The sequence below is a fragment of the Schistocerca nitens genome, chromosome 1 (genome assembly GCF_023898315.1).
Source record: "Schistocerca nitens isolate TAMUIC-IGC-003100 chromosome 1, iqSchNite1.1, whole genome shotgun sequence".
Classification (NCBI taxonomy): Eukaryota; Metazoa; Arthropoda; class Insecta; order Orthoptera; family Acrididae; genus Schistocerca; species Schistocerca nitens.
In genome coordinates, this window is record NC_064614.1 from 476,801,144 (window position 1) to 476,826,754 (window position 25,611).

The 25,611-nt window shown below is 45.3% G+C and overlaps 1 protein-coding gene across 1 annotated transcript in view; it reads right to left on the minus strand.

Moving 5' to 3' along the window:
* LOC126254879 (glutamate-gated chloride channel-like) overlaps nucleotides 1–25,611 on the minus strand; it is a 208,177-nt gene that overhangs the window by 62,369 nt on the left and 120,197 nt on the right. Inside the window, exons 5-6 of the mRNA XM_049955350.1 lie at nucleotides 9,429–9,498; nucleotides 551–707 (exon numbers count right to left, since the gene is read on the minus strand). Of these exons, the coding sequence (XP_049811307.1) occupies nucleotides 551–707; nucleotides 9,429–9,498 (227 nt within the window). The remainder of the gene's footprint in view (nucleotides 1–550; nucleotides 708–9,428; nucleotides 9,499–25,611) is intronic.

The window sequence follows — 25,611 nt, forward strand, 5'->3', positions numbered from 1 at the left end:
CGGCCGAAGTGGCCGAGCGGTTCTAGGCACTTCAGTCTGGAACAGCGCGACCGCTACGGTCGCAGTTTCGAATCCTGCCTCGGGCATGGATGTGAGAGCTGTCCTTAGGTCAGTTAGGTTTGAGTATTTCTAAGTTCTAGAGGACTGATGACCTCCGCTGTTAAGTCCCATAGTGCTCAGAGCAATTTGAACTTGTTTATTTTGCCACTACGGGTTTCGATGGTTCACACCATCATCGTCAGGTGGACAATTGTTTATTTACATTTTTGAGGAAGAGTGCAGACTTCTTTTCACAATACCAGACCAAGGGCAGTGAACGTAATGTTGCGTCTTTTGAGGAGCGGCAAAGTCGTAAAAAGTGTGCACATTGCTGTCTGTTTCAGGTGTTCTCCACAGTTGGTTATATTTACGTCGTCACCTGAAGATGATGCTGTGAACCATAGAAATGCGTAGTGGCAAAATAAAGAAGTGACTGATACAGAAAAATGTTTTATTTGTATTAGTTGCTTCTGCAGATTGCACAAGGTATGAGAACACAGTGAGCGCTGACCTGACACTGAAGCGCACCAGGCCGTCGGGTGAGATGCGCATGTAGACGTTGGGCGTGACGATGTCGTGCACGTGGCCCTGCTTCTCCTCGCTGAAGAACACGTCTGGCTGCCAGGCGCGGCTCACCTCCGTCAGCGTCACGAAGCGCCGGCGTCCCGCTGCGGCACACCGCACGGCTTGTTAGTTACTAAGTTAGCCCCATCTTCTGTACATCATATTCACCATAAACCTCGTTATATGAAACGTGTCAGTTGAACAAAAGACACACACACACACACACATATATATATATATATATATATATATATATATATATATATATATATATATATATATATATATATAGAGAGAGAGAGAGAGAGAGAGAGGGAGAGAGAGAGAGAGACAAAGAAATTGGTACATCTGCCTAATATTGTGTATGGCTCCCGCGAGAACTCAGAAGTGCCGCAACACGACGTGGCATCGACACGACTAATGTCTGAAGTAGTGCTGGAGGGAAATGACACCATGAATCCTGCTGGGCTGTCCATATATCCGTAAGAGTACGAGGGGGTAGAGATTTCATCTGAACAGCACGTTGAAAGGCACCCCATATATGCTCAATAATGTTCATGTCTGGGGAGTTTGGTGGTCATCGGAAGTGTTTAAACTCAGAAGAGTGTCCCTGAAGCCACTCTGTAGCACCTCTGGACGTGTGGGGTGTCGCATTGTCCTGCTGGATTTGCCCAAGCCTGTCGGAATGCCCAATGGACGTGAATGGATACAGGTGATCAGACACGATGCTTACGTACGTGTCACTTGTCAGAGTCGTATCTAGACGTATCACTCCGTATCACTCCAACTACACTCGCCCCACACCATTACAGAGCCTCCACCAGCTTGAACAGTCACCTACTGATATTCAGTGTCCATGGATTCATGAGATTGCCTCCATACCCGTACACATCCATCCCTTCGATACAATTTGAAAAGAGACTTGTACGACCAGGCAACATTTTTCCGATCATCAACAGTCCAATGTAGGTGTTGAGAGACGAGGCGTAAAGCTTTGTATCGTGCAGTCATCAAGGGTACAAGAGTGGGCCTTCGGCTCCGAAAGCCCATACTGATGATGTTCGATGAACGTTTCGTACTCTGACACTTTTTGATGGCCCAGCATTGAAATCTGCACCAATTTGAGGAAGGGTTGCGCTTCTGTCACTTTGAACGATTCTCTTCAGTCGTCGTTGGTGCTATTCTTGCAGGATCTTTTGCCGGCCGTAGTGGCTGAGCAGTTCTAGGCGCTGCAGTCTGGAACCACGCGACCGCTACGGTCGCAGGTTGGAATCCTGCCTCGGGCATGGATGTGTGTGATGTCCTTAGGTTCGTTAGGTTTAAGTAGTTCTAAGTTCTAGTCCCATAGCGCTCAGAGCCACTTGAATTTGGCAGGATCTTTTTCCGGACGCAGCGATGTCGGAGATTTGATGTTTTACCGGATTCCTGATATTCGCGGTACATTCGTGAAATGGTCGTGCCGAAAAATCCGCATTCCATCGCTTCTTCGGAGATGCTGTGTCCCATCGCTCGTGCGCCGACTATAAATTCATGTTCAGACTCACTTAAATCTTCATAATCTGCCATTGTAGCAGCAGTAACCGATATAACAACTACATCAGACACTTGTCTTATATAGCTGTTGCCGACCGCAGCGTCGTATTCTGCCTGTTTACATATCGGTTTATTTGAAAACGCATGCCTACTCCAGTTTCTTATATATTTACTGATGTGGCAAACGTCATGGGATACTCCCTAATATCATGGCGGACCTCCTTTTGTCCGGTGTAGTGCACCAACCTTCCCCCATGAACCATGGACCTTGCCGTTGGTGGGAGGCTTGCGTGCCTCAGCGATACAGATGGCCGTACCGTAGGTGCAACCACAACGGAGGGGTATCTGTTGAGAGGCCAGACAAACATGTGGTTCCTGAAGAGGGGCAGCAGCCTTTTCAGTAGTTGCAGGGGCAACAGTCTGGATGATTGACTGATCTGGCCTTGTAACATTAACCAAAACGGCCTTGCTGTGCTGGTACTGCGAACGGCTGAAAGCAAGGGGAAACTACAGCCGTAATTTTTCCCGAGGACATGCAGCTTTACTGTATGATTAAATGATGATGGCGTTCTCTTGGGTAAAATATTCCGGAGGTAAAATAGTCCCCATTCGGATCTCCGGGCGGGGACTACTCAAGAGGACGTCGTTATCAGGAGAAAGAAAACTGGCATTCTACGGATCGGAGCGTGGAATGTCAGATCCCTTAATCGGGCAGGTAGGTTAGAAAATTTAAAAAGGGAAATGGATAGGTTAAAGTTAGATATAGTGGGAATTAGTGAAGTTCGGTGGCAGGAGGAACAAGACTTTTGGTCAGGTGATTACAGGGTTATAAATACAAAATCAAATAGGGGTAATGCAGGAGTAGGTTTAATAATGAATAAAAAAATAGGAGTGCGGGTTAGCTACTACAAACAGCATAGTGAACGCATTATTGTGGCCAAGATAGACACAAAGCCCATGCCTACTACAGTAGTACAAGTTTATATGCCAACTAGCTCTGCAGATGATGAAGAAATTGAAGAAATGTATGAGGAAATAAAAGAAATTATTCAGGTAGTGAAGGGAGACGAAAATTTAATAGTCATGGGTGACTGGAATTCGTCAGTAGGAAAAGGGAGAGAAGGAAACGTAGTAGGTGAATATGGATTGGGGGGGAAGAAATGAAAGAGGAAGCCGCCTTGTAGAATTTTGCACAGAGCATAACTTAATCATAGCTAACACTTGGTTCAAGAATCATAAAAGAAGGTTGTATACCTGGAAGAATCCTGGAGATACTAAAAGGTGTCAGATAGATTATATAATGGTAAGACAGAGATTTAGGAACCAGGTTTTAAATTGTAAGACATTTCCAGGGGCAGATGTGGATTCTGACCACAATCTATTGGTTATGAACTGCAGATTGAAACTGAAGCAACTGCAAAAAGATGGGAATTTAAGGAGATGGGACCTGGATAAACTGAAAGAACCAGAGGTTGTAGAGAGTTTCAGGGAGAGCATAAGGGAACAATTGACAAGAATGGGGGAAAGAAATACAGTAGAAGAAGAATGGGTAGCTCTGAGGGATGAAGTAGTGAAGGCAGCAGAGGATCAAGTAGGTAAAAAGACGAGGGCTAATAGAAATCCTTGGGTAACAGAAGAAATATTGTATTTAATTGATGAAAGGAGAAAATATAAAAATGCAGTAAATGAAGCAGGCAAAAAGGAATACAAACGTCTCAAAAATGAGATCGACAGGAAGTGCAAAATGGCTAAGCAGGGATGGCTAGAGGACAAATGTAAGGATGTAGAGGCTTGTCTCACTAGGGGTAAGATAGATACTGCCTACAGGAAAATTAAAGAGACCTTTGGAAAGAAGAGAACCACTTGTATGAATATCAATAGCTCAGATGGCAACCCAGTTCTAAGCAAAGAAGGGAAGGCAGAAAGGTGGAAGGAGTGTATAGAGGGTTTATACAAGGGTGATGTACTTGAGGACAATATTATGGAAATGGAAGAGGATGTAGATGAAGATGAAATGGGAGATAAGATACTGCGTGAAGAGTTTGACAGAGCACTGAAAGACCTGAGTCGAAACAAGGCCCCGGGAGTAGACAACATTCCATTAGAACTACTGACGGCCTTGGGAGAGCCAGTCATGACAAAACTCTACCATCTGGTGAGCAAGATGTATGAGACAGGCGAAATACCCACAGACTTCAAGAAGAATATAATAATTCCAATCCCAAAGAAAGCAGGTGTTGACAGATGTGAAAATTACCGAACTATCAGTTTAATAAGTCACAGCTGCAAAATACTAACGCGAATTCTTTACAGACGAATGGAAAAACTGGTAGAAGCGGACCTCGGGGAAGATCAGTTTGGATTCCGTAGAAATGTTGGAACACGTGAGGCAATACTAACCTTACGACTTATCTTAGAAGAAAGGTTAAGAAAAGGCAAACCTACGTTTCTAGCATTTGTAGACTTAGAGAAAGCTTTTGACAACGTTAATTGGAATACTCTCTTTCAAATTCTGAAGGTGGCAGGGGTAAAATACAAGGAGCGAAAGGCTATTTACAATTTGTACAGAAACCAGATGGCAGTTATAAGAGTCGAGAGACATGAAAGGGAAGCAGTGGTTGGGAAAGGAGTGAGACAGGGTTGTAGCCTCTCCCCGATGTTATTCAATCTGTATATTGAGCAAGCAGTAAAGGAAACAAAAGAAAAATTCGGAGTAGGTATTAAAATTCATGGAGAAGAAGTAAAAACTTTGAGGTTCGCCGATGACATTGTAATTCTGTCAGAGACAGCAAAGGACTTGGAAGAGCAGTTGAACGGAATGGACAGTGTCTTGAAAGGAGGGTATAAGATGAACATCAACAAAAGCAAAACGAGGATAATGGAATGTAGTCAAATTAAATCGGGTGATGCTGAGGGGATTAGATTAGGAAATGAGACACTTAAAGTAGTAAAGGAGTTTTGCTATTGAGGGAGTAAAATAACTGATGATGGTCGAAGTAGAGAGGATATAAAATGTAGACTGGCAATGGCAAGGAAATCGTTTCTGAAGAAGAGAAATTTGTTAACATCTAGTATAGATTTAAGTGTCAGGAAGTCCTTTCTGAAAGTATGGAAGTGAAACATGGACGATAACCAGTTTGGACAAGAAGAGAATAGAAGCTTTCGAAATGTGGTGCTACAGAAGAATGCTGAAGATAAGGTGGGTAGATCACATAACTAATGAGGAGGTATTGAATAGGATTGGGGAGAAGAGGAGTTTGTGCCACAACTTGACAAGAAGAAGGGACCGGTTGGTAGGACATGTTCTGAGGCATCAAGGGATCACCAATTTAGTACTGGAGGGCAGCGTGGAGGGTAAAAATCCCAGAGGGAGACCAAGAGATGAATACACTAAGCAGATTCAGAAGGATGTAGGCTGCAGTAGGTACTGGGAGATGGAGCGGCTTGCACAGGATAGAGTAGCATGGAGAGCTGCATCAAACCAGTCTCAGGACTGAAGACCACAACAACAACAAAGTGCACCAACGCGACGTGGCATGGGACATGGACTCAACAAGTTGTTTAAGTCTCCTGAAGAAATATTACCCCATACTCCGTTCGCAGCCGTCCATGATTTCGAAAGTGTTGCTGGTGCAGGTTTTTGTGCACCAACTAACATAACGATTATGTCACATACATTTTCGACGCGATTTATGGCAGGAGACCTCGGTGGCAAATCATTCGCTCCAGCTGGTCTGAATGTTGTGCTAACCAATCGCGAAGAATTGTGGCGCATTGTCACCCATAGAAATACCAACGTTGTTTGCAAATATGATGTCCATCAAGGGCACCAAATGGTCTGCAAGCAGCTGAACATAACAATTGCCAGTCAATGATCGGTTCAATTGAACCGGAGGACCCAGTCCATTCCATGTAAACAGAGCCCCCACCATTATGGAACCACCACCAGCATGCAAATTGCCCTGTTATTAACTTGGGCCCATGGCTTCTGCGCAACACTTGAACCTTACCATCAACTCTTAGGAACTGAAACTGGGACTCATCTGACCAGGTCATGGATTTCCAGTCGTCTAGGGTCCAACCGATGTGGTCACGAGCTCAGGGGAGGTGCCGCAGGCGTTGTCTTGCTGTTACCAAACACGCTCGCGTCAGCTTCTGCTGCCATAGCCCATTAACACCAAATTTCGCCTCACTGTCCTAATGGCTACCTTCATCGTACGTCCGACATTGATTTCTGAGGTTTTTCCACTCAAGTTGCTTGTCTATTACCGCTGACAACTCTACGCAAACGCCGTTGCTATCGGTCGTTGACTGAAAGCTGTCGGCGCTGCGATATTTGTAGTGAGACGTAATACCTGGAATTTCATTTTATGGGCACAATCTTCATACTGTGAATCTCGGAGAACTGAATTCCGTAGCGATTTCCGAAATGGAATGTCCTGTGCGTGTAGCTGCAACTGTTATTCCGCTTTCAAAGTCTGCAAACTCGAATAAAACGATTTATTGACACGTAGTCAGCACGGATTCAGAAGATAACGTTCTTGCGAAACACAACTAGCTCTTTATACTCATGAAGTAACGAGTGCTATCGACAGGGGATGTCAAATTGTTTCCATATTTTTAGATTTCCAGAAGGCTTTCGACACCGTTCGTCATAAGCGTCTTCTAACCAAACTGCGTGCCTATGGAATATCGCCTCAGTTGTGCGACTGGATTCGTGATTTCCTGACAGAAAGGTCAGAGTTCATAGTAATAGACGGAAAGTCATCGAGTAAAACAGAAATAATATCCGGCGTTTCCCAAGGAAGTGTTATACGCACTCTATTGTTCCTGATCTACATTAACGACGTAGGAGACAATCTCAGTAGCCGTTTTAGATTATTTTCAGATGATGCTGTCATTTACCGTCTTATAAAGTCATCAGATGACTAAAGCAAATTGCAAAATGATTTAGTTAAGATATCTGTATGGTGCCAAAAGTGTCAGTTGACCCTGAATAAGGAAAAGTGTGAAGTTATTCACACGAGTGCTAAAAGAAATCCTCTAAATTTCGATTACGCGATAAGTCACACAAATCTGAAGGCTGTAAATTCAACCAAATACATAGGGATTACAATTACAAATACCGTAAATTGGAACCATCACATAGATAATGTTGTGGGACTGCGATTCATTGGCAGAACACTCAGAAGGTGCAACAGGTCTACTAAAGAGACTGCTTACACCACGCTTGTCCGCCCTATTCTGGAGTATTGCTGTGTGGTGTGGGATCCGCATCAGTTGGGACTGACGGATGACATCCAAAAAGTCAAAGAAGGGCAGCTCGTCTTTTATTTTCGCGAAGTAGGGGAGATAGTGCCACAGACATGATACGTGAATTGGAGTGCCAATCATTAAAACAAAGGCGTTTTTCGTTGCGACGGGATTTTCTCATGAAATGTCAATCACCAGTTTTCTCCTCCGGTAGCGGAAACATTCTGCTGGCACCCACTTACATAGGGAGAAATGATCATCACGATAAAATAAGAGGAATCATGGCTCACACAGAAAAATTTAAGTGCTCGTTTTTCCCGCGCGCCTTTCGAGAGTGGAACGGTAGAGAGACAGCTTGAAGATGGTTCACTGAAACCTCTGCCAGGCACTTAATTGTGAATAGCAGAGTAATCAGGTAGACGTAGATGTTGATGTAATTCCCGTCGTGCGACCCAAATCACGTCGGAAACCGTGTAAGCGATAGCACGCTGTGTGTATGTGTACACATAGTGTATGTGTACATGTCGTTATCCCATGACTTTTGTCACCCGACTGTAAATCGAGAACGAATAAACGTATCGAAATGTGGTTTCGCCAAGTTATAGCGGACAGTATGGTGAATATCCTAATGTTTGTAAGTAATTTTCATCATATTTTTCCACCGGATTGCACACCGACTTTGTTTGTTTTTCTAATAGGGCTATATACTTCATTATTTCATTTCATAGAAGCTTCTAAGTGTTTTATCAGTTTTCTGTATCACACTTAAACATACAGCTGTAATTTAAACATGCCATAGATGTGATGTAGTCATAAGAGTATACAATGAAAATGATTGAGGGAGTCTTTGCAGGGTTTTAAACAATGATAAAGATTTTTCCTTTTAACAAGTTCTTGTTTATTAGCGAAAATGATAAACAGTGAAAAACACTTCTTTTTAGGATACCGAATGAAGTTATATCTACTTGCCTTCGATAAATTTTACATTTACGATGAACTACACGGATAGGTGTAGATGAAATCCTCTTAATGGAATGCTAATCAAATAAACTAACGTGTTCGGTTGGCGTCGCCTCTGTGCAAGCATCAGTCATTCACAGATCGGAAGAAATGTGTAAATATCAGTGTTCCTATAGAGTTTGTAGGAATTCACACTCACACGTTAAACTACATTATAATAACAAAAGAAAATATGAAAGCAAAGCTGTTGGAATGATATTACTTAGTTGCAGTGTTCCAACCTAAACCGATTGCTCTCAGTGCTTTATGACAAATTTCTTTGCAAACTGACTTCAGAGAAAATGATTAAATCAGGGAAAGCGCTATACATTATCAGGAAAGTATTCTTTTTATTTCTCAGGAAACAACGGTGCGTCACTACTTAAAAATACCACTGAACATTTATTTTGTCAAGCATTGTAAACTGAAACAGTGAAACCGAGAATTGTAGTAACATCAATAAGGTTAGGAATTAATGAATAATGAGGAACCAAAAGAACTAATAACGATTAAAAAGCAGTTTTGGATCTGAAAAAACGGGGTAGTGAGTAACGAATGGGAATAGTTTCACCACGAATAAAATGTCCTGACCTGCGTAGTATATTACGTCGCGTGTGATCGCATTCGCGTCCGTGGCAGGTATTATTAGGTCCCAGTCACAGATCTTACTACAACCTATGTTATCGTGGGAATCTTCTTCAATAATGCCGATGCCACTTAAGAGCTGTGTCAAGTTCATCCCGAACAGCGACAGTAATTCATCCATTTATTTGTATAGTACTTATTATACATTACATAAAGTTACTCCAGTACCTTGCCAATGTAAAGGCGAAAGACAGACATTTAAGAGATCCTCTGCCAACTGTCATTTCTCAGGAAAAGGAAGTTAAACTAAGGAAGCTTAAGACTCTGCTATCCACGAATAGTAAACAATATCATTACTAAGGAACCTTAGTAGTTCATAGACAGGCCTGTATTTGTATTATTTACGAGGGAGCGCACATGGAGGAATCGGAGACGAAACCAGGGAGTGCACTTACTGTCCATGTCGTCGTACCTGAGGCGTGGGTCGTGCCACGTCAGAACCACCGTCAGCTGCGCAGTGAAGTCCTGCAACATAAAAAAAATACACAGAAAAATTACAGACATTGGCTGCTAGTGGGCACTGATTAAAATCAGGAAGGTTGAAAATTTGTGCAAGACCGTTATTCAAACCCGGTTCTCTTTCTACCTAAGCGGCCATCCGGGCGCAGTGGTCATTGCAGCTACACGGACTGCACTAGCATGACCCCCACAAGACACAAATTCTTAACTTACACACACACACTAATAATGTAGTGCCCATTGGCCTAACTACTCGCGGCATTTCGGCGATTCCCGTAATAGTTCGAGCCTGGTGTGCATCTGCACTAAAGAGATCATAGGGTTTTGAACCAACGTTCACAGCCGCCAATGCTAGGCCTCAAGGGCAATTCCCTTTTATTGGAAAGCTTCTACTCGGCCCATACCTCAATGACTGTTTCAAGGTACATCGCGTTGTGGAAAAGATAGCAGCCATACAATTTAAGCATCTATATCTGACAGCTCTGGATTGTTTACACGACTTCTAAAGAATGGGAAGTAGGATGCAACTGTAATCGGGCTCTTTCACTACCATTTTTCACGTGGCTCATCTGCAAAGGGGGTTGGTAGTGAACGGTTGCATTTGCGCCCCTACTATTGAGTCATATATTGGCTAGCTTTTGAACAGCAGTGACCTGAACTCTACACGTTCAGATTGAAACTTATTTATTCAAAAGAAATACTTTAACCTTGAGGCCATGCATTTTTAAGTCCACAAATAAATACGATCTGTGTAAATAATAATAATCGGTACAATTCGTACACTGTTTATTGTCTCGCACCTACACACCTAAACACTTACACGTTGTTTCTTCACATACACTGGCGTCCACGCTTACACTCGCGGCACTTTGCCGCTTCCCACTTACTACCACAACGGGCAACGACCAAAGACCCCGATTTTCCAGATCATATCCATAGTCCTAAGTCGGTTCACGTGACACTACATTAGTCAAAATAATCCTTAAACATGGCCACAATTCGTTTACAATTTTTATAAGATTTAAATACTTAAACCTGAATACATTATATAATTTTATAGACATTTATCACCACAATTTTGTAATTCATTGCAATTAAAAGAAAGACAAAACACTATGCAGCGGAACTACAACGCCCATCAAAACAGAAAACAAGTATTTTCTGGTCTATTTTGCCCAACATATTATTCCTGCTGCTGTGCTTTAAATTTAAATTACGAACTAGTTGAAAGAGCTCCACATTATCCCCTGTTACCTTGCAAGGATACATTTCTTACATTTATTATCCAGTTATGGGACGTCACGTAACAACAAGGATGGAGCTACTTGATCTGTAACTAATGAATTAGCACAGTGGCTATTTAATTACAAATTTTTCTCTATAATATTCTACAAATTATTACGTGACTACTTACTCTCGGCAGGCTAATCTTATGGTGTTTCCATGGCTTCCATAAACGACGCAGACTCCTAGTTATCATGCTAACTGCTGCTTTTGATTTCCTCTAACCGGCAGCCAACAGCGTGCCTTTTTGGAAGAAACCATTCTAGCATTCGCTAAATCAGAATGGCCGGGAAGGCATTTTATCCCCGCAGCACCTAAGGGCACATGCATTTCGTTAGTTATGTAGCAATCTCCCTTTGCCCTAGATTGAAGGCTACAAATCTCTCCGTTTTTTATATACACGATGTGAAGATATGTTTCAACAAGTGAACTCGTACTTCAGAATGAATCATCACCATCTGAACCGGCAGAAGAATCTCCATAGGCATTTGAATGTCATCGCTATGAAACTGCACAGTCATTTCATATACGAAGGCATAGAAGTCTATACTTTTCCTTAGAGGTTCACTGCCTACACACGGATGCTGCCTCCTCGGGATATTGAAGTGTGATAAAGCACCTGGTTTTTGATAAAGACCAACACATCTGTGAAATGAACCCGAATTCATCAGTGTGAAGAGAGAAACTGTCCACAAATTTGCTACCCAGTGCACAATGACGAGCCAAAGCATTTCGCCATCCGCTGGAAAGCGTGCTGGTCCAGCTTTGTAACGCAATATAGAAGTGATTGAGCGTACATGGACGCGAAATGACCTTGTTAAGTTTCTGGAGATATGTGGCATCACATGTCTATGTACATGTCGCCCAACTTCCGTGAATTACAAGCCGCTGGTTTATGGGCGTGGAGCTCGCACCCGAGTGCAAAAAAATGGTTCAAATGGCTCTGAGCACTATGGGACTTAACATCTGTGGTCATCAGTCCCCTAGAACTTAGAACTACTTAAACCTAACCAACCTAAGGGCATCACACACGTCCATGCCCGAGGCAGGATTCGAACCTGCGACCGTAGCGGTCACGCGGTTCCAGACTGAAGCGCCTAGAACCGCACGGCCACACTGGCCGACTCACCCGATTGCATCCCAACTATATATGTCATACTACTCCAACCACCGTAGCACGATTCTGGCCTTGTGACACGGACAATTGACCTGTTGCAACATCCCATCGCTGTCGGGGAGGACATCAAGCATGAAACGATGCAGGTGGCCGGCGATAATGTTCACGCAATGCTCGGCACTCTTGGAGCCGTCGATCACTACCGCATGTCCCATGGAAGCGGAGGTGAACCTCGCCCATAGCACGACACTGCTGCCAGCAGCCTTTGTCCGGGTCACGGTGCATGTTTAAAGCAGCCGTTCGCCATGGTGACGGCGTATCTGAACACGACCACCGACGTGGTATAACAAACGTGAATCATCCAACTAGGCCACACCTCTCCAGTGATCCGATATCCAATCTTGAAGATCTCATTCCTGCTGCAGCCATCATTGACGGTTTCGTTGAATCAACACGAGAACACGGACGGATCGTCTGCAGTGTAGCCACATGTTCAACAATGTGCACTGAATGTTGCGTCCGAAACACTTCTGTTCGCACCAGCATTGCACGCTGTCGTCAGACCTGCCAAAGGTCGTCGCATGTCCTCATTTACAAAGCAGGCAAACCTTCGAGCTCTACGTCCCCTGATGAGGCACGGATGCCCTTCCATCAGTCCACACAGGGGGTGGCCGTTCCCAGGCGCCGAGCCATAACGATAGCTCATGACAGCAACTTAGCCCGTTTAAAGCCCATATCGTCACTAGAATTCCTCAATTGCGATTCCTCCGCTTATACAAGACGGGCGTTCATAAGCAATATAGCTCATTCTTTTCTGAATGCAGATTGTTTGTTTCATGATTCCAATATACCTTATTACTCCCAGCTCTTTCGGCTACAAAATCCTGCTTTTCAACATGGATTCCGTTCAATGCCACGACCTTAACACCACCTTACTGTTAGGGCCTATATTCCCGCATGGTACCACTTAACGGGTACATATCGAAGCCAACGTCTTCCTGCATCAAAACCTCCCAATCATTCACGTAATGCTTCCCGAGGATTACATCCTTTGTTGGGCCAAACAGATGGAAAAACGGGATCTGGGCTGTAGAGCGTATGACGAAGAACAGTCTAACGAAGTTTTGTCAGCTACTATCGGGTGCGCAATCTTGTGTGAGGCCTTGCATTGTCGTGGACATGGAGTTCGTTTGCATTTTTGTGGCGACGAAGCCGCTGAAGTGGTTTCTTCGGTTTCCTGAGGGTACCACAACACCCTTCAGAAGTGATAGCTGCACCACGAGGGAGGATATTAAACAAAAGATACACTTCACAGTCGCAAAACACCATCTCCATGGCTTTACCGGCAGAGGTTCCAGTTTTGAACTTCTTCTTCGGAGGAAAGGTAGTGTATCTCCACTTCATGGAGTCGAAGTAATGAACCCATGTTTCGTCGCCTGTGACGACGTTCGACAAAAAATTGTCTCGATTATCCGCGTAACGCGCGAGCGATTCCTCACAGAGGGTTCTTCGTTGGTCTTTATGGTCTTCTGTTAGGAGATGAGGAACACAATGGGCACACACCTTTGAGTACCTCAACTGGTGGACGAGTGTGTCAGCGCTAGCAACTCAGTCGTCCAGTTATTCAGCCAGGTGTTTGATTGTGATCTGTCGATAACCTCGGATGAGAGTGTCCGCACTTTCCGACACTGCAGATTTTAAGTCGCAGTTGTGGGCGACTGGCCGGCACGCGGGAGTCATGTTGGCACGACTTATTTGCAGTGATGACAGACGCCTCGCCCAACGACTCACCATGCTTTTTTTTCACAGATAGGTCTCAGTAGGTATTCTGCAAACGCCTATGAATGTATGTGACGCTCTGGTATTCCGCCAAAAGAAACTCAATGACAGCTCTCTGACTGGAACACACCTCCGCTACAGACGCCAATTAGAAGGCTACGTATAGCGCCGCCACTTACCGGACTCCATGAAACTATAGGGGCTAAAATGGAGATATTCCACGATGTCCCACAACAAATTCTGGCCGGCCGTTGTGGACGAGCGGTTCTAGGTGCTCCAGTCCGGAACCGCCCTGCTGCTACGGTCGCAGGTTCGAATTCTGCCTCGGACATGGATGGGTGTGATGTCCTTAGGTTAGTTAGGTTTAAGTAGTCCTAAGTCTAGGGGACTGATGACCTCAGCTGTCAAGTCCCATATGGCTCAGAGCCATTTGCACCATTTGAACAAATTCTGCATGTTGTGGATCAAAATCGGCCGAGTAAAAATCATTTTTTGCATTACTCGTTGAACACCGCTTGTAAATTCTTACCATGTTAGGTGACCCCAATGTCACCAGGCGGCATTCAGTCTCGTGGGAGTGTGGGAGGGCCAGTGATCATAATGTTGTGGCACATCAGTGTGCACCACTGCAAATGCTCACTGCTATGGAAATTCACATAACATTCGTTTCAGCTGCATGGAGCCTTACACACATGTCTCGATTCCAATACACTTTAATGATGCTGTTCCAGTCTGCACGACAGAGTCGTGATCTTCATTGCCTTTTTTTTTATTTATTTTTTATTTTAGATCAAATGATTAACCTAGCGTGTTCACACACTTCAGCTTGAAGACCCATGTCGCTTGAGAAGAACATTTAAACACGCCGTGCCTTTATTCATTTACTACCACAAAGTCTATAGATGTTCCTGTGATCGTCGCATATGGATTAGACGGAGACACATGCAGGACATCGCGCATTGTTTGTAAAACATTTTTTGTCATATGGCACAATATGGAGCTGTAATGATGTTTCGACACTCTAGACCATGGGTGTCCAAGCTGTGGCCCGCAAGCAAGGGTTACTGCGGCCCAGTCACACGATCCGGAAAAAATATCCATAAAATTCCATTGATGTAATCTTATGACAAATTGAATATTTTCAGTTTGAAATAGCCGCCACAAGTTGCTATTCTCTTATCGCTCCATCCCGTTGTCTCTCTCGCAACCCCCTTTTATTCCCCAGTTGTTGGTAGTGTTAAGTTTATTATGTGCGTGTCCCAAATACCCGTCTTCTTCCAATGTGGTCCAGGTAAGCTACAAGTTTGGGTCTTGGAACGCCTGTAATTTCACAAGCACAACTCCTGGAACTCGAGAATCTTTTTCTGGTGACGTTCCAGTGCCAGAAAACAATGTCGCCTATCAGAGAGACGACTTTTATTATTATTTCACGACCGCATGCGATAAAGAACACATACAATCTATCTGTCTTAAGTAAAGGGCTGAATTTTGCCCCTACTCCAAAGACTTTGCCGATATCATCTTTCATCAGTGCCGTTGAAGAAGCTGTCCGACAACCTGTCGAGCAATCACGAAGCATCGTCCACAAAGAAGAAATGTTTCCAAGGAAGAAAGATGTGCGATACGAAAGCTGCGTGAGGATACTGACACAGTCGTCCTGCGTGCTGTCCTTTCGCCTCGGGAAGTCTACAAGGAAAATATATGTGGTCTACTTAGTTCTGGTGCATACCGGAAGATTAACAAAGATCCTACTAACAAGGTGACAATAACGACTGCTGCCTTGCTGAACGCTTCATCTCTACCGAAGGAAGTCATAAGAAGTTTAAAAGTACGAGGTGCAGTACCACCGAGATTTTATGGTCTTCCTAAAGTTCACAAGATGGGTAAGTATGAGCGTCTAGAGAAGTTGTCTATGAGACCTATAACAAGCACTATTGGTTCACCAACGTATTTTTCTGCCAAATATTTAGCTTCCTTATTAAAACCATTGGTAGGAGAATGTAGTCACCACATTCGTAGTTCTATGGATTTTATTCAGAGACTTAGCAATGACAGGCTAAATAGTACGGATGTGCTTGTTAGTTTTGACATGGTATCATTATACACCAAGGACTCTTTATCTCTTATCAGCCAACATGTTGATAAGAACATTACAGCATTATTTGAACATGTGCTTTTATCATCTTATTTTCAGTTTAATGGTGAATTTTATGAGCAGATTGATGGTGTTGCATGGGAAGCCCCCTCTCCCCTCTGGTAGCTAAATTATTCATGGAAGACTTCGAGGACAACGCACTGGACTCAGCAAGTTTTAAACCAACGGTCTTCTGGAGGTACGTGAACGACACATTTGTGGTATGGCCGCACAGGATGGATGAATTACATCGATTTCTTGAGTATTTGAATTTTACCCATGCTAGCATCAAATTTACTACGGAAATAGAAAAAGACGTCTGCCTCCCCTTTTTGGATGTTGTCGTTCGCTGTAAAGTTGATGGCACATAAGGACAGCTGACTACACGAAACAACACACACAGATCTATATCTTCATGCCAATAGCTGTCATCACCTTTCACAGACCATAGATGCCCTTAAGACCTTAGTACATAGGGCGCACTATATATCCGATAGAGACATTTTGCAAGAAGAGCTCACGTACCTCAAGAGCATTTTAAAATCGAATGGATTTTCTCCGCAACAAATTCGTAGAGCATTCAATGCAAAACCTAGAATGCAGGTATGTGATGGGGAAGAGGATAATAATTCCTTCAGATCTAGTGCGTTTTTGCCCTGTGTGGATGCTATTTCCTCGAAGATAGGCCGTATTCTTGAGAAACACTGTGTTAAGGTGATCTTCCGGTCCCCCACGAAGATTGCAGCTTTACTCGGCTCTGTGAAGGACGATTTACAGCTTCGTAAAGCGGGTGTATATCAGATTCCTTGCGGAGATTGTGGTAAGTCGTACGTAGGTCAAACAACAAGCACCGTTGTGTGGAGCATCGAAGATAGACACGCTTATTACAGCCAGACAAGTCAGCTGTGGCCGAACATTGTATTGATACAGGGCATTCCATGAATTACCGTGACGTGAAGATTTTAACATCCACTTCTTCCTTTTGGGAATCTGTCTTCAAGGAAGCTATAGAGATTAGATTACTTAATAATTTTAATAAATAGATATAGTGGTTTTAATTTGGACAAAGCATGGAATCCGGCTCTTGGGGTAATTGAACTGCAGAGAAGTCGTCATGGTGTCACTGCCGCCCATCATACATCGATAAGCGAATCGAATGTCTGTACGCCTTCGCCACAGGTGGCGCATGTGTAGGCGTATTCATTGTAAGTAGGCTGTTTAGCTTTTTTCATTGGTAACGCCACCTCTGTATGAAAATCACTGGCTGTGCTGTGTGCAGTCTGTGGCTGCTTTGCATTGTTGTAATACTCGCCATTGTAGTGTTAGGCAGCAGGCTGTGAACAGCGCGTAGCGTTGCGCAGTTGGAGGTGAGCCGCCAGCAGTGGTGGATGTGGGGAGAGAGATGGCGGAGTTTTGAAATTTGTCATGAACTGCTATATTTATATATGATGATATCAAGGTAAATACATTGTTTGTTCTCTATTAATATCTTTCATTTGCTAACTGTCCCTATCAGTAGTTAGTGCCTTCCATAGTTTGAATCTTTTATTTAGCTGGCAGTAGTGGCGCTTGCTGTATTGCAGTAGTGGGAGAAACGAAGATTATTGTGAGGTAAGTGATTTAGTGATTTGTGAAAGGTATAGTTTAATGTTAGTCAGGGCCATTCTTTTGTAGGGATTTTGTGAAAGTCAGATTGCGTTGCGCTAAAAAATATTGTGTGTCAGGTTAAGCACAGTCCTGTAAAATTGTTCAAAAGGGGACGTTTCATCATCTGCCGCCGACCAGCATATGTGACCCGCATGCACAGTACCGCAGCGGTGGAGCGTGTAAATCCGCGCTTGGTATCTTGTCGTCAGTCTTGTTATTCATTCTGAGGATGGCCGGACGAAATGCGGCCGAAATATCAGTGGAGGATATTTTATTTGCGCGGCTGCATGCCCGAAATTTAATGGACATACAATCTTCGTTAAATGGTTATAAATGTTACATGTCTAACGGCTATTTTAGAATTATTGCCGTCGACAAATACTTGTAGTTCATTGCAACAATATTATGAGAAGGATGATTTGTGGTTATCACGTATCATAGGGAGGTAATAACATTGTTTTTCCTTTATTGAATTTCGATTCCCCCCGAAGGGGGCGGGCTGGCAGCAGCTTATTACGCTGCTCTGCAGCCTACAGACTTTTTAAAACGCAAGAAGAAGATATGAAACAATAAAAGCGGGTGATAAAACGGTGACTTAAATTGTAAAATGGCGGAAAATTGTGGAAAGTTAAAACAGAAAGCAAAGGGTTAGCAATGCTAATAAAATACACAGGAAGCAGACAGGTAACATAGTAGACAGGCAATTAAAAAAAACATAGCGACAGTCTGGTTTCTGTTCGCAAGAGATATAAAAATCACACCCAGCGACAGTATGATGTCCGTTCGCAACACCTCGGAAAAGACACACAACACTGAACACTCACTGAAAACACTGCACTAAAATGTCGGCACGAAGATGGCACACCATAGCTATGGGCAGATGTGTGTGTGTGTGTGGGGGGGGGGGGGGGGGGGTAATAACACACTCTAGATGTCGTTTATCCATTTATTTAGCACTGAAGTGAGCGAGAACAAAATGGCAGTGCAAAAGTTGTACGTTGAGAGCACAGAACACAGGTAGTACAAATATGCTAGAGTCCAAAGATATGGCGCTTTACTCCAGAGGCGCCACAGAAAATCCCCCATGGCAGTGCGGAGCACGGCGGAGACAAGCTTCCTGACTCGAACTCGTAATCGTCGTGCCAGTGCGGTGGTTGAAGACGGCGTCCAGCGCGAGAAGTGGGCGCGTCGGAAACTGCGCTGCCAGAGTCTCATGTGTCGAACAGCTGTGTAGGCGGCGGGACGCTGCTCGAAGCGTTTGCGGCTTCGGGAGGCGGAGCGGCAGTGACGGCAGGCGGGACAGAAGCGTCGGAAAGCGGGTCCGAGAGGGACCACGCCGGTTTTAAGCGGTTAACGGAAACTGTTTGAGGTCGTCCAGATGAATTATGAAAATATTCACTCCGCGACGTAAGACGCGGTGCAGGCCCGAATAAGGTGGTTGCAAGGCCGCTCGCACGGAGTCGTCGCGCAACATCACGAATACACATGATGTAAGGTCCTTGTGGACGAACACCGGTGGCGTGGAATGAGGGCGAGGCAGGGGGGTGCGCAGGCGAGTGACGTGCGCACGTACCCTTTCCATAAGGGCCGGAAGATCGATGGCGGCAGCCGGCGGTGCGTCCTCCATGAACTCTCCTGGAAGGAGGAGGAGCTCTCCATATAGAAACTCCACCAGCGATGCATTCAGGTTTTCCTTACGTATGGAGCAGATGACGAGTAAGACCCAAGGAAGGGCCTCGGGCCGTAACCCACCATGGCACATGAGTGTGGCTTTGAGAGTTAGGTGCCATCTTTCGACCAGGCCGTTCGCCGGCATGTGATAGCCCAAGGTGTGGAATTTGGTTACACCACACAGATAGCACAGTCGAGCAAAAAGTATGGATTCGAACTGTCGTCCCTGGTCAGTAGTGAGGGAAAGAGGGCAGCTGAACCTCATTACCCACGTGGATATGAATGAGCAAGCAATGGTCTCTGCTGTTATGTCGACGAGAGGGACCGCCTTGACCTAACGACTTACGTGGTTTATCCTAGATAATATGCATTTGTACCCCTCAGAAGGGGGGAGTGGCCGACCACACCAATGTGGACATGCTGAAGGAGACCCCATGGATATCGAACTTGCCTAGTGGAGGCTGCACAGGTCTGCCGACTATACTGGCATGGGATACGTGCACAGGTCCAAGTGCGGCAGTCGTGCTGCACGTCGGGTCAGACAAAGTGTTCAGTGACTGGCCTCATCGTGGCCCTCGTTCTGGGGTGGGCCAAGTTGTGTAAGGCATTGAAGATCCCACGCCGAAGAGCAGGTAGTACCAAGGGGCGAGGAGTGCCCACAGAAACGTTGCAAAGGACCGGGGTCGTCGACCTGTACAGAACTAGATGTTGGATAGCGAGTGATGACTCACTGTCCGAAACCAATCGCTGTGTATCGGTATCTTCGGTCTGGAGTTGGGCGAGGTCATCTAAGTTCAAGGGTGCAGTAAGCACCAAGATATGAGATAGATAGTCAGCTACAACATTCTCCATGCTGCGGATGTAGCAAGCGTCTGAGGAAAGTTGACAAATATAGTCCATATGGCGGAAACGTCTCAGCGGAAGGTCCTTAGCCAGGTTGCGTATCGCGTCCACGAGAGGCTTGTGATCTGAGTAGATGGTGAAAGTTCGCCCCTCAAGGTCACTCCAGAAGTGTTTGCTTCATAAACCGTGAGAAGTTCGCAGTCGAAAGCTGATCACTTACACTGGCTCTTAGTTTCTTCGGTGGTATTTTTGCCGGAGAGGGTGTCGGTGAGGGCCAATTGGACGGAAGCAGCCTGAGAGATATGATGCTGCTAAAAGTTTACCTTACCTAGAAAACGATGGAGTTGAGCATAATCTTCAGGAAGAGGCAGGGTGAGAATGGTTTTGACATGAGAATCCATTTGTTGGAGACCGTCGGACGAGACAGTATGGCCTAGGAATGTAACTGTTGTAGAACGAAGTTGAGATTTATCTTGGGTGATCACCACACAGTTTGCCATCAGGGCTGAATGGATGGCATCATGGTGAACCTGGTGCTCCTCAGCAGAGGAGGAAAAAAACAGAATGCCGTCCAAATAAGCAAAAGCAAAATGCAGAGGTAGCAAAATGGAATCAATGAACCGTTGCCACATCTGAGCAGCATTTTTCAAGCCATAAGGCATGTAACATATTTAAATAGGCCAAAGGGTGTGATGAAGGTAGGCTTCGGAATATCCAGCGGGTGCATAGGAATTTGGTGATACGCTTTCGAATAATCTAAGACAGAGGAGAACTTGGAGCCATGTTATAATTGCATGGATATGAGGAATGGGATACTTATCGATAATTGTCCAAGCATTAAGGGGCCTGTAGTCCCCGCGCATGCATAACGAGGTGTACTTATAATGGACAAGGTGGACAAGTTGGTGTCGGATGGTCAGAGCACGCCTGAAGCCAATAAATCCTGAACGATTACTTTCGTGCACAGAAGTTAGGAAGTGTTAAGACGCCTAGCTTTATAACGAACAGGTGGTCCATCCATGGTGCGGATTCTATGACAAGTGCCATTGCTAATGGCTAATACCTGCCAAGGGAGGCAGGCAATTGGGGGGGGGGGGGGAGGAGCGAGAGGGGGCAGATGCGAAGACGATTCACTGACCTTGCCGGACCGGAATGGCGAGGGCGGGGCGTTGGCTGCAGACGACAAGGGAGGGCGTGGTGCAGCAGCCATGCGATGTGCGGAATCCCGCAAAGTGAGAACATGATCGTCCTGTAGAATCGCATGTGCCGATGCAGAAATGACAGCAGGCAAGGGAAAGCTCGACACAGGAGCAACGTAGTGTGAAGACACAGTAGATGTGAGTGTTAGTTCCTCTTGTTGTGGCTCTGCAGACAGGCCGTGAATTGAACTCCATGTGTGTGACAATTCAGCAGAGATGCCGGCAATGAGGGTGTGTAATGCCCCGTTCTGTTTGCAGAGCTCGTTGATTTGTGAGTGCACGTCCAACAAATCAGAGAGCCATGCAGTAATATGCTTGAGCAGAGATGCACACGAGGAAAGCATAGCCAAGGAGGCAGAGAGCGAAGTCATGCTGAACTCGTTCGACCATGGGACAGTAGAACCAGATGCGTGGCGGACCGCAGTGGCCTGCAGGTCTGTTGGAAGTTCGTAATGGTGTAAAAAGTCCAACCTGATCACAGCTTCATCCACATCAGCGATGTGGATAGTCCAAGGAAAGGTGGCAACTGGTGATAGGCAAAGCGACATCTTGATAGAGCCAAGGACCGCAATAGGAGAATGATTAGCAGTGATCAAAGCGAGGTTAACAGCGGAAAGCATGTTGCCCATGTGCTTGGCTGGGATAATGCTGACGTCGGCGCCGGTGTCGACGAGAAAAAGAGTGCCCGATGACAAGTCAGTGACGTATAGGTGTCGCGCCACTGGAGCGAGTGGTGCGTTGTCGGACGGTAGGCGCCGCGAAGGATCGCGGCGGGACAGGGCACCTAAACGTGCCACTGGAATCGTTTGGGTAGGTGCAAGGCACGCAACAGTTGCATGTGGCGTCCACGTAAGTAGCATGGTACCAGCATAGCTTGGAGGCAAGGCGGTGAGGAGCGCGAGGAGGCCGCAGCTGGCTGCATTGTTGCTTGTGGCCAGTAGAGTGCGGAACTGAAGCTGCAGGCGTGCCAACTGATGGCGATGGAGATGTCGTCCGTGACATGCGTTGTCGGTGACGAATGATAGTGTAGGCTTGGTCGGCCATGCCTAGGCGAAACTCAAGAGGATCGGCGACGTGAGAAAGCAGGTGAAGTTGTAGGTCTGAAGGCAGTTTAACCATCCAAAAGGTCCAAAGGGCGGTGTCAGATAATGCTAGGTCATCAGTTAATGCACGAAGGTGTCGCCAAAGCTACGAAAGTGTGCAGTCGTCGAGGTGTTCGTTGTGAATAATGTGGTGGATAGCCTCCGCTGGTGGGCGAGAAAGGCACTTGATGCGCACGGTTATCGCCGTCAAATACTTGGGCGATGTGGGTGGAGAGAGGAACAGATCACCGATGAGGTCTGGATGAGTGTGGAGGTGACTCACCAGGCAGACAAAATGTGTGTCGTCATCCAAAATCCCATGGACAACCAGTAGGTGATCCACCAATGCGAACTAAGTTCTAGGATTGTCCTTCCGCAAAGCAGTCAGCTTAGGAAACCTGCCAGGTAACACATGTTGATGCAGCACTGACAGTCAAAGGTCTGTGCGTCCTGGGCAAGAAGCCCCCGACACCGGGAGTGCAGAAGTGGTGGATGGTGCGTCGCCCGAGGTCTGCGCGTGAGTGTAACGGCCGCTGCCATTGAAAAAGCGGGTGGAAGGCGATCGTCAGCCACGGGGGCCTGATCTGGTAACTGGCGCAGGTGGAATGGCTGGTGTCATTACGAAAGTAGGCGGAAGGTGATCGTGGTGTAATCATGGTGCGACAGTCACGGGAACTGGCGCTATCGAGGCGACAGGCGTCGCCGAAATGGCGCGCAGGAGCCGGCAGGGGGGGGGGGGGGGTGTTGCGACATTACGTATATAAGAATGTGCTGCCCCATGCACTGGAATATTCGATTCACAGTTCTGGAACTTCGTTGACACATAGGAGACTGCGTAGCCGATAGGTAAACCAGTCCTTGACTGGGTTGTTGTTCACAATGCACTAGCAGCGTGCACTGTCCATGTAGCGGCCGTTGCTGCGTAGTTGCACTTGATGGTGGTCATGTTGAGCTGGTTAAGGTTTAGTGGCCGCAGGCGTGGCTGGGCGTAGACAATTGTTCATTTTTAACTAAATGCACATGAGGTACACTTGACCACTTGTGGTCACAAGCACCAACAATAGGATGCGTGGTACTAGCACCAAAAGACATTGGTAGATCCGTTGTTCTGAAGACAATGTGGGTTGGCACAGGAAGACAATTAATGATGAATAGAAGCACGAAATAACGAACATACGACGATGATGTTGGGGTCACCACTGTGGTTATCACGTATCAAAGGGCGGTAATAACACACTTTAGATGTCGTTTATACATATATTTAGCATTAAAGTAAGCGAGAACAACATGGCAGTACAAAAGTTGCGCGCCGAGAGCATAGAACAAAGGAAATACAAAGATGCTAGAGTCGAAAGATATGGTGCTTTACGCTACTCGCCGTAAAGATGACATGTTGAGTTGCAGACAGGCACAACGAAAAGATTGTTGCAAATTGCGTGGAGCGGCCAGAGATATTGGTCATTTGTGCGTGAAGTTTGCTTCCTGGAGTGAATGTGTGTATGTTTCTTTTCTAAAAAAGACTTTGACCAAAAGCTCAATGTGTAACAGTCTCTTCGTGGTGCCGGTCTGCAGCTAAATGTGTCGTCTTTACAATGAGTGACAATGTATCCTTTTCATAATCTAGTTGATATTACAATCTGGACTTTCAGTAGTTCACCACAGCTTGATCACCAGCTCACTCAAACAAGAATGTGGGAGACAACCTGCTGTGATTACTTTCTTGGTGGAACTACGTAACGTTCTCATAAGGTGCTGTAGTGAAGCCATGGGAACCTGGTGCATTGGCGACTGAATACAAGTTTGAGTAACGTTGCTCACGAATAGGAGTCCAGTGCGTTAACGTTTATTTTATTTTATAGGATTCCGAGTCGAGAGCCCTGTAACATGACACTTTATTTAATCACAAACACGCGACCGCAGACGCACAGGCAGCAGTTAAGGTCGGATCATATTCATGCTGACAGTTGATATCAGCTTGACAGGGATCAGTTTCACATTATGCTCCACGGATGGGGTTGCCTCTGACTCCCACCGGCTGCTAAGGCGACCGCGTGACCGGGGAAACCCGTCCGTTGGGCAGCACAATGGCCATTCGTTTCTCATGGCCGCTTTTCATGTGTAATGCAAAATTAAAGCCTACCCCAGAATTAATAAATATTGACCCACATGTGTCACCGAAGAGCCAGTAGGCTCATTTGAAGGAAAAAGATGGACTATTACGCACATGAAGACGCGCCTTCGACACCTTATTAGTTTATAAATTATTGTATCTTAAATGTTATAAGTAACTTTTGAACTGTAAAAAGAAGTATCTCGGTAATACATTATGCGACTGCAACAAACGAGGTGTCTACAGATGCATTTTGTAGAGCTGTATAGGACTGTGACAGTATATTTACTGAAATTATTCACATATTTAAATGAGGGTCCGAAAAGTGTACTTCGCGCAATTATGAAAAGCTTTTCTTACTAAATAAATAGGGAAACTTTAAAATTAGCGGCAATACTATGAACTTTAGATATATATATGAAATTATTTGCCGGCCGCGGCGGTCTATCGGTTCTAGGCGCTCAGTCCGGAACCGCGCGACTGCTACGGTCGCAGGTTCGAATCCTGCCTCGGGCATGGATGTGTGTGATGTCCTTAGGTTAGTTAGGTTTAAGTAGTTCTAAGTTCTAGGGGACTGATGACCACAGATGTTAAGTCCCATAGTGCTCAGAGCCATTTGAACCATTTTGAAATTATTTAGTGGCCGAGCGGTTCTAGGCGCTACAGTCCGGAACCGCGCGACCGGTACGGTCGCAGGTTTGAAGCCTGCCTCGGGCATGGATGTGTGTGATGTCCTTAGATTAGTTAGGTTTAAGTAGTTCTAGGTTCTAGTGGACTGATGACCTCAGAAGTTAAGTCCCATAGTGCTCAGAGCCATTTTTTGAAATTATTTAATGTAGCATTTAAATTTTTGTTAATATTTACTCTCATAAATCCAAAAACGGAGGGAAACCATAGAAATTATCGTTTATAAATAAACTATGGCAGATAAAAGAAAGCTGATAACAGCAAAATATTTCTCGGAAAATCTCTATGTGATTTGATGTATCATGTGTGAATAAAAGGTCGAAGTGAAGAATTTCAGAAATTTTCATGTAGAATAGTTTAACTGACTTCAGTGGTGCTTGTCGAGGTTTCCTGAGTGAACAGAAGCAGTTTGGAGGCAGTCTATGTTCGGACGCCGTTGGAGGCGGTATGCAGAGACCCTGCATGTAGACATAGAAATTTTTCAGCGTCTGATAGACTTGTTATTCTTCGGGTTGCGTGTGCTATAAGCCACACTTAGAAGGTTTCAGTGCGTAGCCATTGTGGAA